Source organism: Felis catus, chromosome A2, assembly GCF_018350175.1.
Source record: "Felis catus isolate Fca126 chromosome A2, F.catus_Fca126_mat1.0, whole genome shotgun sequence".
In the NCBI taxonomy this organism is placed as follows: Eukaryota; Metazoa; Chordata; class Mammalia; order Carnivora; family Felidae; genus Felis; species Felis catus.
In genome coordinates this window covers 124411730-124427042 of record NC_058369.1, presented here as the reverse complement: position 1 = coordinate 124427042, position 15313 = coordinate 124411730, and the positions used below count along the sequence as shown (strand labels likewise).

The 15313-nt window shown below is 38.0% G+C and overlaps 1 protein-coding gene across 11 annotated transcripts in view; it reads right to left on the bottom strand.

Annotated features, from left to right (window-relative positions):
- Positions 1-15313, bottom strand: part of BBS9 (Bardet-Biedl syndrome 9) — a 448679-nt gene that overhangs the window by 49215 nt on the left and 384151 nt on the right. For all 11 annotated transcript variants that reach the window (XM_045052584.1, XM_045052588.1, XM_045052586.1 and 8 more), the window contains one exon: positions 14386-14608. In XM_045052584.1, coding sequence (XP_044908519.1) covers positions 14386-14608 — 223 coding nt within the window. The remainder of the gene's footprint in view (positions 1-14385; positions 14609-15313) is intronic.

Genomic DNA, 15313 nt, shown 5'->3' with positions numbered 1-15313 from the left:
GGAGCCTTGCACCCCCTGCCATGCTATTCGCCATAACAATGTTTTTGCTTCTTGTTTTATGGTTGCAGTCACTTCCAAGTTTATTTGTAACAAATGCCAAAAGTATCTCAGAGCAACCAACATGCAAACACCTGTACTAAATAAAAACCATCCTATCGGTATTAGCATAAATCATGGCTTTTGAAAGCTAGAGAGTGACATCACTTTATTTTTTGCTAACATTTTCCACATGACATTGGACCATGGCCCTAAAAGCAGACTTGAAAAAAATACAAAAATTCTGAATAACCAAAATATTTATTTTCAAATTTAAAAAATTAAAGATTTTAACAACTAAAAGCTACTTTTTTAAAAAAAAAAATTTTTTTTAACGTTTATTTTTTTTTTTTGAGACAGAGAGAGACAGAGCATGAACGGGGGAGGGGCAGAGAGAGAGGGAGACAGAATCGGAAGCAGGCTCCAGGCTCTGAGCCATCAGCCCAGAGCCCGACGTGGGGCTCGAACTCACGGAGCGTGAGATCATGACCTGGGCTGAAGTCGGACGCTTAACCGACTGAGCCACCCACGCGCCCCAAAGCTACTTTTTAAAAAACATAAAGTTTAGACATATCATGCAGAGGAATACAACTAAAGGTGCTTTACTTTTTAGAATTAGAAACTTATATGCTCTAAAAACCACCAGAAACAAGAGAATTGTTTCTCATTTTAATTTATAATTGTTTAAGAAATACCCAAATTACACATAAATCAGAAGGGACGGACTATTCCAACAATTTACTTGAATAAACACATTAAAAATGGAGTTTCTTCAAAGTTTAGTATAAAGGATTCTCTAAAAGGTTGGCAGCATGGACCTGACTTCATTCAGCGTGACAGCTCAAAGTGCGAGAACATCCTCTCTACTTGCTATGGCTGCTCAGTGTCAGCAGAGCTGTTCCTATTTTAGAGCAGGTGTGTTAGCCAGAATTAAAAATGATTAAGACACAGGAATGGGCCAAACTGTATGGACTGGCCAATCTATCCTGCATATGTTTTAACACTTTTAAATGAAAATAATGTGATATAAAATAACTTTTAGTGACTGTCTCATGTAAGCCTCTGATGAGTGAGTTGCTTTTAAGCACTTGAACTTTACCCAGCCACCCTAAAATCTAAAGGAAAATGAAAAATAAAACTTTAATAATATTCATCAATTTACATTGAAAGGAGAGAAATATATTCTTGTTTTCTAATTTTTTTTAATGTTTATTTATTTTTTTGAAAGAGAGACAGAGTGCAAGCAGGGGAGGGGCAGAGAGAGAAGAAGACACAGAATCCTAAACAGGCTCCAGACTCTGAGGTGTCAGCACGGAGCTGGATGCAGGGCTCGAACCCATGAACCATGAGATCATGACCTGAGCCAAAGTTGGACACTTAACTGACTGAGCCATCCAGGCGCCCAAGAAATGTATTCTTCTTATTGTTGAAAATGCAATTCCCTGGACAGATAGTGGGTATTGGGAGTAAAAATTGAAAGGAAGAAAACAGGAAGTATGTTTGTTATAATTTTGAGGTGAACCAGTACACCTTACTGCTGAAGACAGAGTCACTGGGGTAGCAAAAGCTGAGGTGGGGTAAAAGTTGAGGGGAGAAAACTGGAAAAACTGTTACCGGTTTGTGGTGAATCTGTAGAAATCCCTTCATATTAGCAACTGCTGGAATAAATGCCCATTTTTCATCCTTATATTTGAAGACAAAACAGCCCCAAATATGAATAGAATATGTAAGAAAAGTTCTTTTTTAAATAATGCATGCCTCAGAGATAAATATCTTCCTGAGGGATGCTCTAGAGTATTGAGATACTTTTTCCTTTGGCCAATCTATGTTATTTTTAAAGATGCCACATATTACACAGAGTTAGGCTTTCGATTGTAATATTTCATATCAGGAAAGACAGCTCACATTTATAACTGGGTGAGGGTACAAATGGGCATTTTACAGATTTATCCATATGACATGACTAAAGACAGAGGTATAGTGATATGCTTTAAAAGTTATTTAATTTATCCCCCTGCTTTCAGGCAGGGTTTTTCCCAAATTATCTTTAGACTGTTGAGTATCCACATTAGTTTAAACATCTGCAAGGAAGGAAATTCCTCAAACTCCCCTGGTATTTTATTCTTGTATTAACAATCCTACTTCCAAGAACACGGCTTTGGTCATCACATTGTAATTAGTTACCAGCCAGCTTGTCTATCAACAAGTATTTGCTAAGTACACACAGGGAGAATGTTATTCTGTTAGGTCTTTGATGGTAGACCTTCCCCTATAGTTACTCTTAATTGCTTCTCCTGTCAAATACAACTCTAATCCTGGATTCAAATATTCTTGCACTAAATTTCCATTCATCCCATTATGGACTCCCTATTACAATGGATAAGAAGGAGCATCCTACTAAAACTAATAAGGAATGTTTTCTTTCCTTATACAATACAGTTTGATGTTCAAAACAATTTTGAAAGGTTTTGATGTTTCAAAACAAGGAGGTGTTATCTCAATATTTCAAGTGAAAAAATTATGGCTCCAAACAAGTATCTGCATAATTACTAAATGGCTGACTTCTCCTTCCCAGACTGGCTCTTGCAAATCATTTTAACTCACTGTCTCATCATTCACCCCTTCCTGCTCTCTCACAGAACATTATAAAACTTTACTCAGCATCTGGGCTTTATTAAACTTTTCTTTTTTTTTAAATCTCCACATATTCCCAAGTTATATCTAGGTTCTTATTTCTTCTCAAATACTAACTCTATTCAGTCTACCTATATTCTAGATATTCCTCTGCCTCTTCGAAGTTTCCCATTTAACAAAAATGTTGCATTTTAGCACTCTCATCTTGCCACCACCTCCTGACCTTCAAACACCTCTGAACATAGTTTTTGAACAGAAGGACAAGAAAAGAAATACAAACTTCTTCTTCTACCTTGTACCTTCCAATTATGGAAGAATCTTTGCTTGAGCTTCTTCTATCCTTGAGAGTATTGGCATCACTTCTGGAATTGCTTAAAACTCACTCCTCCCCACAGAACGGCTTCTTTTCCCAGATTAGTGATTCTGCAGCTAAATCCCACATCCAGTGTTTCCCTCCCTATGCACACCCTTGGTTTCATCCAATTGCAAAGCTTTAATGATGAACTCTAAGCTCAGGATACTAAAATCTACTTTGCAGGCCTCCATCTTTCCCTGAAGCTAGAATTCCTCACATCCAGCTGTTGACACACATCCCTTCAAGGATACATCTCAAGCACATTTGAAATGAAGCACATTATCCATAACAAAATGCACTTGCCAACTTAATCATTTTTATCAATGGCAACTAAAAACTGTGATATACTATCTGTATCCTTCTGTGTTTGTCATACTTCCCCTATCCTGCATACCACTGTCATATTAGTACTTCATACAGCTTATGAACCTATAATAGCTCCCATTACATCTGCATTATGTGTGATCTCTTTTATCTAGCCTTTCAAGTTCTTATATTAGTGTTTACTGATCTACCCGACTGAATTTCTAATCTGAAACTCACCAGTTTACTTACAGACCCACATCTTCTTGCCTCACTAACTCTCTATATATAATATCGGCCACCACCCTTTTTAAAAGTCCACAACTTATACCTACTTCAAGACTTATCCGCTTTATAAAAAGCTCCACTGATTCATTCTAAAAATGTAAAGTAAACCAATGTCAATTTTCTATTTTTGATACTGTACTACAGTTCTATAAAATGTCACTATTAAGGAAAGCTGAATGAAGGGAACATGGAATTCTAGGCAGTATTTCTAAATCTTCCTACGAGTCCACTATTCAAAATATTATAGGTATTTTATATTATTTCGAAGTAAGAAGTTTAAAAAATATATAGTGGACATCAACTATATAAGTATAAATGTGCCAGGCATAAGTGGGGTGCTGAGGTCACAAAGAAGAATAACATACTGAGCCTTCCGTGCATGTTTCCCTCCTATCGGGGAGTGTTATGGACTGAACTGTGACCTCCCCAGAATTCACAGATTGAAGCACTAACCCCCATATGGCTGTATTTGAAGATTGGGCCTTTAAAGAAGTAATTAAAGTTGAATGAGGTCATAAGGGTGGGGCCCTTATCCAAAAGGACTATGGTGCTTACAAGAGGAGCAAGAGGCACCAAGAATGTACACATACAGAGAAAAAGGCCATGTGAGGACACAGATAAAAGGTGACCATCTACAAGCCAAAGAGAAAGAAGTCAGGAGAAACCAAACCTGCCAGCACCTTGATCTTGGACTTGCAATCTCCAGAACTATGAGAAAATACATTTCTGTTGTTGAGGCCACCCAGCCCATGGTGTTTTGTTATGGCGGCCTCAACAAACTAATACAGGAGTGAGGGATGAAGTAAAAATATTAAACCATGGCACCATATGATAAGCACTATAGTAGCCATATGCCCAGAGACCAAGGAGCATAGAAAACAGAAGTGCCAGGAAGACTAGGGAATGCTTTGTAGAACATCATTTCAGCTGGGTCTTCAGAAGTTAGTGTAATTTTACCACCATCCAAAGACAGACTCTCTAAGCCAAGAAAAACTACAAGCCTGCAAAGCATAGTGTATTTGATGCAGTATCAGTAAAGGATTTTGAGGATAAAAGTGCAGGAGATAACAGCTAGGAGGATAATGTTGGTCTATTTCATAAAGAATGCTGTATTTTAGGCTTATGACTTTTGACTTAATGTGGTAGGTAAAAGAGTGCTGTAGAATATTTTCAAGGAGGAAGGTAACATACCCAGATCCCTATTTTTGCAAAGAAACTCATATTCACGGAAAACTATAAATTCATTAGAGATGCACACAGATTTAGCTACAAAAATATTTACATATAATTATTTATCATACTAAAATCAAAAATTATATATTTGACAAAAGGGAACTGATTAATTATGTAGGTACTAAAATAATATATTGTATTTAATAGTGCAATAATGATATAATGAAAGTTTTTAGAGTAGGTTATAAAGCAATAGGTGTAGTATGACCCAATTTTATAAAAAAAATACATATATCCAAAGAAAAAAGATTGGAAGGATATGTATACACAGACACACACATAGAATACATCTATGTATATACACATACATAAATTTATATATAGCAGAGTTTATATCTATTTCAGGGTGGTTGGATTATTAGTGATTTTTAATCTTCTTATCCCCTAAATTTCTATAAAACATGTTTTATCTGTGTATTAAAGATATGAGTTACTTTTAAAAATTTTATTACAATATAATTCACATATATAATTCACATTTTTAAAATATATATTCAGCGGTTTTTAGAACATCCACAGAGCCGTGCAGCCATCACTACAACCTAATTTTAGAATATTTTTCTCACTCCAAAGGAAATCCCATACCTTTTAGTTATCACTATCCATTTCTCCACCCCTACCTCACCCACAGCCCTAGGCAACCACTAGTATGCTTTCTGCCTCTATGAATTTACCAGTTTTGGACATTTTATATGCTTGGAATCATATAGTATATAATATGCAGTCTTTTGAACTGGGTTTCTTTCACTTAGCATAATGTTTTCAAGGTTCATTCATGTTGTAGTTCTTTATATTGCTGAAGAATATTCCACTATATGGATATGCCATATTTTTTACCTATTTATCAACTGATAAATATTTGGATTGCTTCTATTTTGGGGCTATCATGCTGCTATGAATAATCACAAGATGTTTGCTTTTTATGGTAGTACTAAAAAGAATGAAGGAATGTTAGTACAAGAAGACTACTGGTAGGTCATTTTAAGATCCTAAATAGGACACAGGGACATTAAGTAAGGTAATAGCAGTGTGGACAGTAAAAGGAGATATATTTAGGACGTGCCATCACATTTTGGTGACTGACTGAACATGGGCAGTAAAGGCAACAGAGTCAAAGCTGTTTTGAGGCCCCTGGCCTAGACATTGAGTAACATCATCTACTGAGATGAGACATGCAGAAGGAGGGGAGTTCAAGTGAGTTCAGCCATGTGCAGGTGGAGAGGCCTGTGGGGTATTGATGGAGACATGTGAATCCTGGAAGAGAGGCCAGACAGAAAGGTCCAAATGTAGAAATCATAGAATCCAAAGAGTAGTTGGATAAGACTGTCCAGGAGAGCATGAAGACAGAACACCAATAGTCAAGAGCCAGAAAAAGCAACAGGAAGCCACAAAGCAGACTGGAAAATACAGGCCTTAAGGGGACAGGGACAGTTTCCAATAGTGAAAGAAAAGCCAAGGAACGAAAATGTTACGACGAAATGGTCTCAGTGTAAAAGGGTACAGAGTAGCCAAATGAGTTATAGGCAAAGTGTTCTCCAGATTTAGCAACTATGAAGTCACTCATGAAAGAGTGAAAATATTACTCAGAGATCAAGAATAGGCATAATTTGGCTTACTTTCAGAGAGGAGTTGCAGGAAAGGAGATAGGATGGAGACAGAGTCCATGAACTAGCTGCATACATTTATATAAGGAGTGCTGGAACTTAGGTTCATTTCTCATACCAGAAATACAAATAACCCCATAAATACATGGTCATTGCCTTTGAACAACTTATTTCCTTTGGGGAATAAAAAAAACACATTAATTTTCCCAATTTATGAAGTTAGTCCTTGTTTTTTCTTTACCACCATTTCTGATACAATTATCCGGTTGCTTTCTATCATGGTCCCTTCTTATGAGTTATATATATATTTTGTAGGAAAATGTATACAATATATGGAAAAGAAAGAGGAGAATGATACTTAGTACCTGTAACTCCACCACCCAAAGTAATTACTATTAATACATACCTTGGTTTATATGTTTCTGAACCACATTTTGAGAAGTATATAGCTGAAGTTCAATCTTTCATTTTCTGCCTTTGCTGACTTACTTAGAAAGACCTATCCTGCCTGCATATCTAGGTATCTGCCTCTATTTCCTTCTGTGTTTTATGATTTCATTTTTTTACATTTAAACCTCTTAACTATCTGAAATGTATTGTAGCACATGGTATAGACAAAGCAATCTATTTTTTTTCTCCAAATGGTTCGCCAGTTCCCAGCACCATTTTTAAATTCATCTTGCCCTCTCTCCACCACTTTGAAATGCCATATTAGCACATGAGGTCTGAGTTCAGATTAGTACATTCTACATTCTTATATATTTAATTGGCAGACAGGGAGGTGAATTCTATTCCTTATAGAAGTTCTAATGATCCCAAGTAGTCACAGAAAAGCAAAAGTATAACACAAAGATATTCATTCAAAAACTAAGAGACCACTTATAAAATTAGTCTCTCCTCAAATATCTTTCCACATTTAACACTAGATGAATCCTGCCTGCTATCACCTTTCACATGGGTTCATCTCTCACCAATTGTTGGAAATTATTGCAAAATCAGCATGAATAGGCTGCAGAGGGAAATTGTAACTCTCACAAATGATGCAAGATTTAAAACAGCTAAAATGTAATTAGAGACACAAGGCAGTGACCAGTGAAAATCTGGCAATCATTCCAGTTAATCAAGAGAAGAAAATTGACCGGAAGATGACAGGATAGATGTTTCTGGAGAAAGTGATTTGAATATCAAGCAATTAAGAAAGACCCCTCCCCACCCCCCCATCCCCCCGGGAAATGGATGATGCTTTGGGATATTTTTTCCTAAAAAGGAAGCCTCTTTGGGGCTCCTGGGTGGCTCTGTCAGTTGGAGCATTCGACTCCTGATTTCAGCTCAGATCATGGTCTCATGGTTGTGAGATGGAGCCCCTCATCATGGAACCACGTAGTGGGTGTGGAGCCTGCTTAAGATTCTCCCTCTCCCTGTATGGAAACCAATTTGACAATAAATTTCAAAAAAAAAAAAAAAAGAAAATGGATATTTGAAAATAAAAAAAATTAAAAAGATTCTCTCTCTCCCTCTCCCTCTGCTGCTCACAAACAAACAAACCCTCTTTGTAAAGGTGATTCTAAGGTCAAACGTGTCTACCAACATGCCACAAACAAGCAAAAAGAAAAACCCAACAAAATTCTTTCATTGCTGTTTTTAAGAATTAGCACATAATTGTAGGCATGAACATAAGTTTTGGCAAATACATGATAAAGACAAATAAAATACAAATACAAATAAACTTACTGTAAATTTTAATTTTACTTATTTTTCAATTAAACCTTGTTTATATTCCCCAATAAAAAGAGTAAAATATTGGTTCCAGTTTCAGGTAGTCTTTTTCTGATAGCAATTAGTCTCAAACCTTTCATACTTTAATCAATTTTGAATGTTCTATTTGGTGTATCAAGCTCTCATGTTATAACCGCAACACTGCCATTTACTGTTACTTTATAACAAATATTAAAAAAAGGCAAATTTTACACTCTTCTTTTTTAAAATTTCCTATCTGATCTCACATTTTTCTCTTCTAACTCTAGAATTCTTTCCTCACAAGTGCCTTTTAGATTTTACATCAGTATTCATAATTATTATTAATAGAAGCTCACATTTAGTGAGAATTTGCTGTGTCAGGCACTTACTAAGCATCTTTCAAGTACTGCCATATTTAATTTGGCTAAAAACTCCGGTAGAGTACCATTATTATTCCTATTTATAGTTGAAAAAATCAAGAAGCTAACAAGCTAAGAAACTTTTCCTGTATTATACAACTTAACTGATAAAGGGCCAAGCTAGCTCATGTACTCTTGAAGACAAAGTCCACTTCACAGTTGCACAGTTGACCCTTGATCGATGCAGGGGCTGGGAGGGTTGAACCCTGTGCAGCTGAAAATCCACATATAACTCTTGACTCCCCAAACACTTACTAACAGCCTATGGTTGACTGGAAGCCTTACCAAAAACATAAACAGCTGACTAGCACACATTTTGTATGCTGTATAGATTATATACTGTATTCTTATAATAAAGTGAGCTGGGGAAAAGAAATGTTATTAAGAAAACCATAAGGAGGGGTGCCTGGATGGTGTAGTCCATTAAGTGTCCAACTCTTGATTTGGGGTCAGGTCATGATCTCACAGTTTTTGAGTTCAAGCCATGCATTGGGCTCTGTGCTGAGGGTACAGAGTCTGCTTGGGATTCTGTCTCCCTCTCTCTCTGCCCTTCCCCCGCCCACTATCTCTCTCAAAATAAATGAAAACAAGCCTTAAAAAAATCATAAGGAAGAGAAAATACATTACCAGCACTGTACTGTATATATATGTATATATATAAAATTCCATGTTAACATAGACCTATGCAGTTCAAACCTGTGTTGTTCAAGGGTCAACTGTATTCTACCATTTTGGAACTCCTTTAAAAAAAAAAAAGCGAACAAATAGATTCAGAAGCCATTTAGAGACTTTTCCAGAAGCCTTTCCTATATTGAATTTGTCTAAATTTCTTAAATGAAAAACTTCAAACTTATAAAAGTTCAAATAAAGTGTAAAACCAACAGCTAAATCACACTGACAATATGAAAGTAAACACCAAATGTCTTACCAAGCATTAAAGTGAGACCTCAGAAAGTTAACTTAAAATACTACTGAAATGGGTCATTTGGAAAAAGCCTTGAAATAACATCAAACCCTTAAGGCAAAAAGGTCATTAACTCAAGTTTAAAATACTAAAAAGTGGGAGTTTTAAATATATTTCCCCAAAGGATAGAATAGATACCTTATTCAAATTTTTATTCTCCGTTTTCTTCTACCCACTTAACAGAGTAAAGACGTACAAGAGACCAATTTTGTGGTGGTCCATACCACATTTCAAAGTATGTTTTCTGACCCATACCTGAGAAAAGGCTCATCTTATTTATAAAACTGTTTTCTCCCCCTACCCCAAATCAGCTTCCTTGAGGTCCAGGAATCCGAAAGTGCCAAACCAAATACAGCTGAAGCTATGGCCCATTGCAATGTCTGACTCATTTGATCACGTTAAGAGAATATTCCCCTGAGGCACTTGACCAGGCTGGATGGCCCTTAAGCCTTTTTTCTTGCCCAGCTTACTCTACCTGCCCTGCTGTGGGGCCCATACCATTTGCTCTCCAAGCTTCCAGCTGATGGGTCATCAGTAACTCATTCCACCTATTGGGGGGCAAAGCATCACCTAGACACATGAAGGTTAAAAACCCATACAGAAATGATACAAAGCTCCAGCATTCATGAGGTTAAAATGATTTGCCTGCAAATACCATAAGTTAGGCCCACCCACATGTGCATTAAGTTCTGCATAAATGTGCTTAAGGGAGTCAAGTCTTAGCTATAATTAGAGCCACTGAAATGTCAAACTAGACAGTGAGGTCATAAAAGGAAGCCTCTGTCAATCTAAGGCAAATCTCTCAGCTTCAAGCACCTGCAGGGACAAGCAGATAACAAACAAGTATAAGAAGCCAGCTAGGCCACTTACAGGCATTCACATTCAGATTTTTTAAAAACACTGCCCTGGTCCTCTGTGACTCTTTCTCTAAGGGGATGCACACAACTGAGATTAGAAAGAAGACATTTAATGGAAGCGCAATATTCCCCATCAGAAAAAAATGTGAATACCAGAGCTATAGGCAGGAGGCATGGAAGTTTGATGGTTCTACAATAAAAATTTTAAAAATAATAATACTTTTTAAAAAATCATTTACCCAGAAAGGGATAGGCTAAATCTTGTGGAGAATCTGAAGGTTGATAAAGGCAAACAGAAATAATGTGAGGCAAAAAGTCCACAAGGTAATTCCCAGTGGGAAAGATTTTCAAACTCTGGATGCCAGGGAGGATGTTGTCATCATGGCCTTTACTGGAGCAAAGAAAGGGCACATCCAAGGTGCCGGGCTCATAAAGTCATGAGGCTAGAAAAGACCAAGAGTTTTTTATTCTGAGATGTTTATCCATCTGCAATTTAATAAGGAACATGGTAAAATTACACACACTCCTGCCTTTTAATACCAGCCACTAAGTCGCTTCATCTTCCTAGGCCTCGGTTACCTCAGCTGTTAAGTGAGGGAGGTGAACCAGATGATTTCTGAGTTCCTGACCAGCTTTTAGTATATGTGCTGCCGAAGCGAGCACTCCTGCCCAGCTTTTAAAAAAAAGATCAGGTCTGTGAAAAATGGTCGCGCGCTTGTGTGTTCAGAAACTCACTCCTTTCTAATATGCCACTTTACCTTCATGTATTCTGAAACCAATTATTATTAACTAAACTAACACTGTAAATTGCATAATTACTGGCTTGAAGCGGAAAATAACACAGTATTTCTTATTATCTCTGTGATAATGGTATCATATCACCTATGGAGATGATAAAAATAAACCACAAGCGAAGACAAATCTTTAACATATTCTTCACAGCAAAGAAAAGACACTGTGTAAAACTATTTCTGCCCTCTTCCCCCCCACCCCCCAACAGTGCTGGACTAATTTAAGTGAAAAGAAGGGCAAATCAAGAACAGCTTACACAGGAGAAAGCTTGGGCTAGAAATGTATTTGTACCATTATGGTCTGTGTAGTCTAGAGGGAAGCACAGTAGGCTAGATTAGATTCTAGACTTAATCCTTCTGGTCACCATGTAACTCTGATCAGATATTTAGCTTTTCCTAACTTCATTTTCTGTTTATAAAAAGCAATAATCCTACATGTTTTTTCCACCTGAGAAATGTGCTAAGGACAGAAAGAAGTGTGTGAAAAATTTGAGTTCTAGGGAGGAAAGGTATTATAGGTAATAATGGAGCATGTTAATAACAAAGAACACTGATTTAACAATTTTTCAAAACTCACTACCATGACTGGATCAAAGCCAGTGGGGATAGAGAGTCACTCAACCAGAGTAAAAAACTGGGTCATGGGTAAGCAGAAGCAGTGAAGACAATGATAGTACAGCACAGCAGAAAGCCAAACCCTCCCCAGTGGACTGAACTTGGCTAGACTAGGCATGAGAGGCATAGACCTGGCTTACAGGAGCCTACTTGGTGAACAAATACATTCTCCATCTTCCTGCATTTCTTCATTTCTCCCTCCCTTCTCCTCTTCCTTTCCTCTGCCCCTTCCCTCCACACATTCAAAAATTTTGCATCAAGGGCTTATATGGACACAGCTCTCAAGCTGTTTCTACACCTAGTTATTTAAACAAATGACTAAAGTTCCATAATCAACAAATGTGACTAAGGGAGCATGTGTTCTCTCCAGGCATGCAGGTCTTTGCTAACAGCATTGTCACTGGCATCCTAACGGCTGTTTCTAAAGAGGCTCAGACAGGGAGACAGGGAGACAGGAAGGTGGGGAACAGAAGGCAGGGCTGCTGAGGCTTCTATAGATGTGCCAGCCAATCAGGGGCTGATCCCATCTCTTTCTTCAGTTTTCTCTTTCACATATTTGTCCCTCTCCCTCAAGCCTCCTTCGTTTTTCCAATCAGCAAGGAAGGAGAGAAAGCCATGTATTGAGTGCTGATCATAGTAAATGTTTTTCATTTACTATCTCATTAAACCTAAATATTTATTTCTTATGAAAATAAATCTGTAATAGTGGACAGAAGACAGATGAGTAGAGGCCAAAGGACTAGTTAGGAAGATGTTAACAAGGGCAAGATGGAGAGGGCCTAGATTAAGATAAACTGTATTAGAACTGTTTCTAGGTGGAAAGACATTTCTATTCTGAAATGTCATATTAAAAATATTCTTTTGGAATAAAAGTTAGGTTCTGTCCATGCGTAAGTAAGGTAAAAAATATTTCAAATCAGGGGCATCTGGGTGGCTCATCGGTTAAGCATCTGACTTTGGCTCAGGTCATGATCTCATGGTTGGTGGGTTTGAGCCCTGCATGGGGCTCTGTGCTGACAGCTCAGAGCCTGGAACCTGCTTTAGATTCTGTGTCTCCCTCTCTCTCTACCTCTCCCCTGCTCATGCTCTGTCTGTCTCTCTCTCAAAAATAAAATAAACATTAAAATTTTTTTTCAAATATTTCAAATCATAGAATATAGAAACCCATGACCCCAAATGAGCTATTTTCCCACCCCCAAATTTACAGGCTGAATTACACATATATCACAGTGGTAATAATTAAGGGGCACCTGGCTGGCTCCATTGGAGTGTGCAACTCCTGATGTTCAGGTTGTGAGTTTGAGCCCCATGTTGGGTGTAGAAATTACTTAAATAAATAAAACTTAAAAAAACAGGTAATAATTAAATATTACAATGGTAACAATTATAGCTTTATTTTTTGAGCGTGTCTCTATTCCAGGCATCGTGCTAGGCACTTGACAAACATCTAAGGCCCCAGTGACAAGGGAGGTATTATTACACCCCTTTCACAAGGAAGAAACTAAGACTCTGGAAAGTTAACTAACATATCCAGGGTCATATAAGTAGTAAGGGATAAAGACAGGACCCAAACACTGGTCTGTCTGCCTCCAGAGTCTGTGCTTATTAGATTATGCTATGCTGTCTCTATGTTTATCTTTTTAGGTTTTCGTTTGCGTTCCTTTTTACTTCTAGGAATGCTGATTGAGGGAAAAAGGAAGCAAGAGGAAGGGCATCAGCATGGGGGTGGGAAGGAGCACATAATACTTGAAAGAAGGAAGAAGAGAAAACCACACCACTTCTCTCTGATACTAGGGCGCTTGCTTTAGAAGGAAATAGATACTACAGCTACTGCATTTAATTCATTTATATACTTGAAGTCCTTTGTTGTTGCCATAAAGACAGACACCATGAGGGAAGCAGGACGTGGGAGCTGCTGCCTATGAGGGACACAAGTACACCACCATTGATTGCTTAGCCCCTCTGACCATGGGAAGAGCTGACCTGGATGACCACGGCCATCACTTTGCTCCTGGTAGGGCAAGCTGTGTCTCTCTCTACCTTGACTTATAGGTGCCATGACTATGGAGCCTGTTCACATCTCCTGATCCCAGTCTTTTTCTTTGTCTCTTCCCCTTTATTCTGATGACCACAATCCAAGCAAACACCAGAAGGGATAGGACTCATCTGGATTACATTAAGTGCTTGTATTATGCTATTTACATTTATGAAATATGGTATCGCGAGACCACATTTAGTAAAACTTTTCCTTAAAAATAGTTTTATTCGCTAATCCACTTTTTATTGGTTAGAAGCAAAACAAAATGGCTCATATATTTAAAAACAGAGGGAAGAAAAAAGACATACCATTCTAGAAATGTCTAGCAAGCAAATACCCCAGGAATATTTATCCAAGTGGTTACCCTGGGATATCTGAGGGGAAATGTGAAAGCAATTTTCTTGGCTATCATCACTTTAATATGAAATGTAAACCCCAAATACAACCTCAGGCGCATTCCTTTAATTTGAGTAAAGTAGTTGTGTTTAGGGAGCATGGATGAAGCTCTTACCTGGCATGACCATGGTCTGTGGGGCTGCCGCATCCGTACTTAAGCAGAGCCGTCCACCTTTGGCTAATCTATCACAGAGCAAGGTGATATGTTTCTTTAGTCGGCTTGTGTCTTTGGGTATGTTCAGCTGGCTGCTGAGGTTCAAAGCCTGCTCCTTTGAACTCTTTGAGAGGCAAGTCTTCAAGAGGTGGGAAATGGCAGCATCCACTGTTTCTTCCCAGCCCTAGATACAAGAGCCGATTTTGAATTTAGGCAAAGATGACAAATGAGCAAAGTAGGCACTTACTGTTCATCAAGTTAGAAGATTGAGTGTTTACATCCACGTGTTAGGGACTTGTTGAGAGTCTGGTTTCTGGAATATTTCATACCAGTCTGGTTTTGAATTCTAGCTCTAACAGCTGTTTGATCAGGAGCAAGTTACTTAATTCCTCTTAGTCACATCCTTATCTACAAATGAGTATACTAATATTAGTCTGCAGCTCCAAAGGCTGGGGTGATTAAATGAGATGCTATATGAAAAGCATTTAGCCCTGTGCCAGACATAATAAATCACAATAATAATAATCCTAGGTATAGGTATGATCGATGACCTGGATCCTGAAGCTGCCAGGATTATAGTTCATTTTGCCTTATCTTTCTGCTGAAAGAGTACTGGCCAGGACAGGGAGGTCCTCTGAATATCTTGGGGGAACCTGGAATGTAGAGAAAATCCTGGCGTCTCTCACAGCTATTGGTCCCACAGCCTTGGGGTTGTAGGCAGAAACCAGAAGAGTTTATTTCAAGGGAGATTTTGTGAAACTTGTACAAGCCTATCTAGTCCCACTTCACTGCCCAGGTGACAGAAAGTGACAGAAAGTGAGAAAGTGGGACATTTACCCCACTTCTGCTGGGACCATATGGCTGTGCTACAATGAAAACCTCAAGAAAT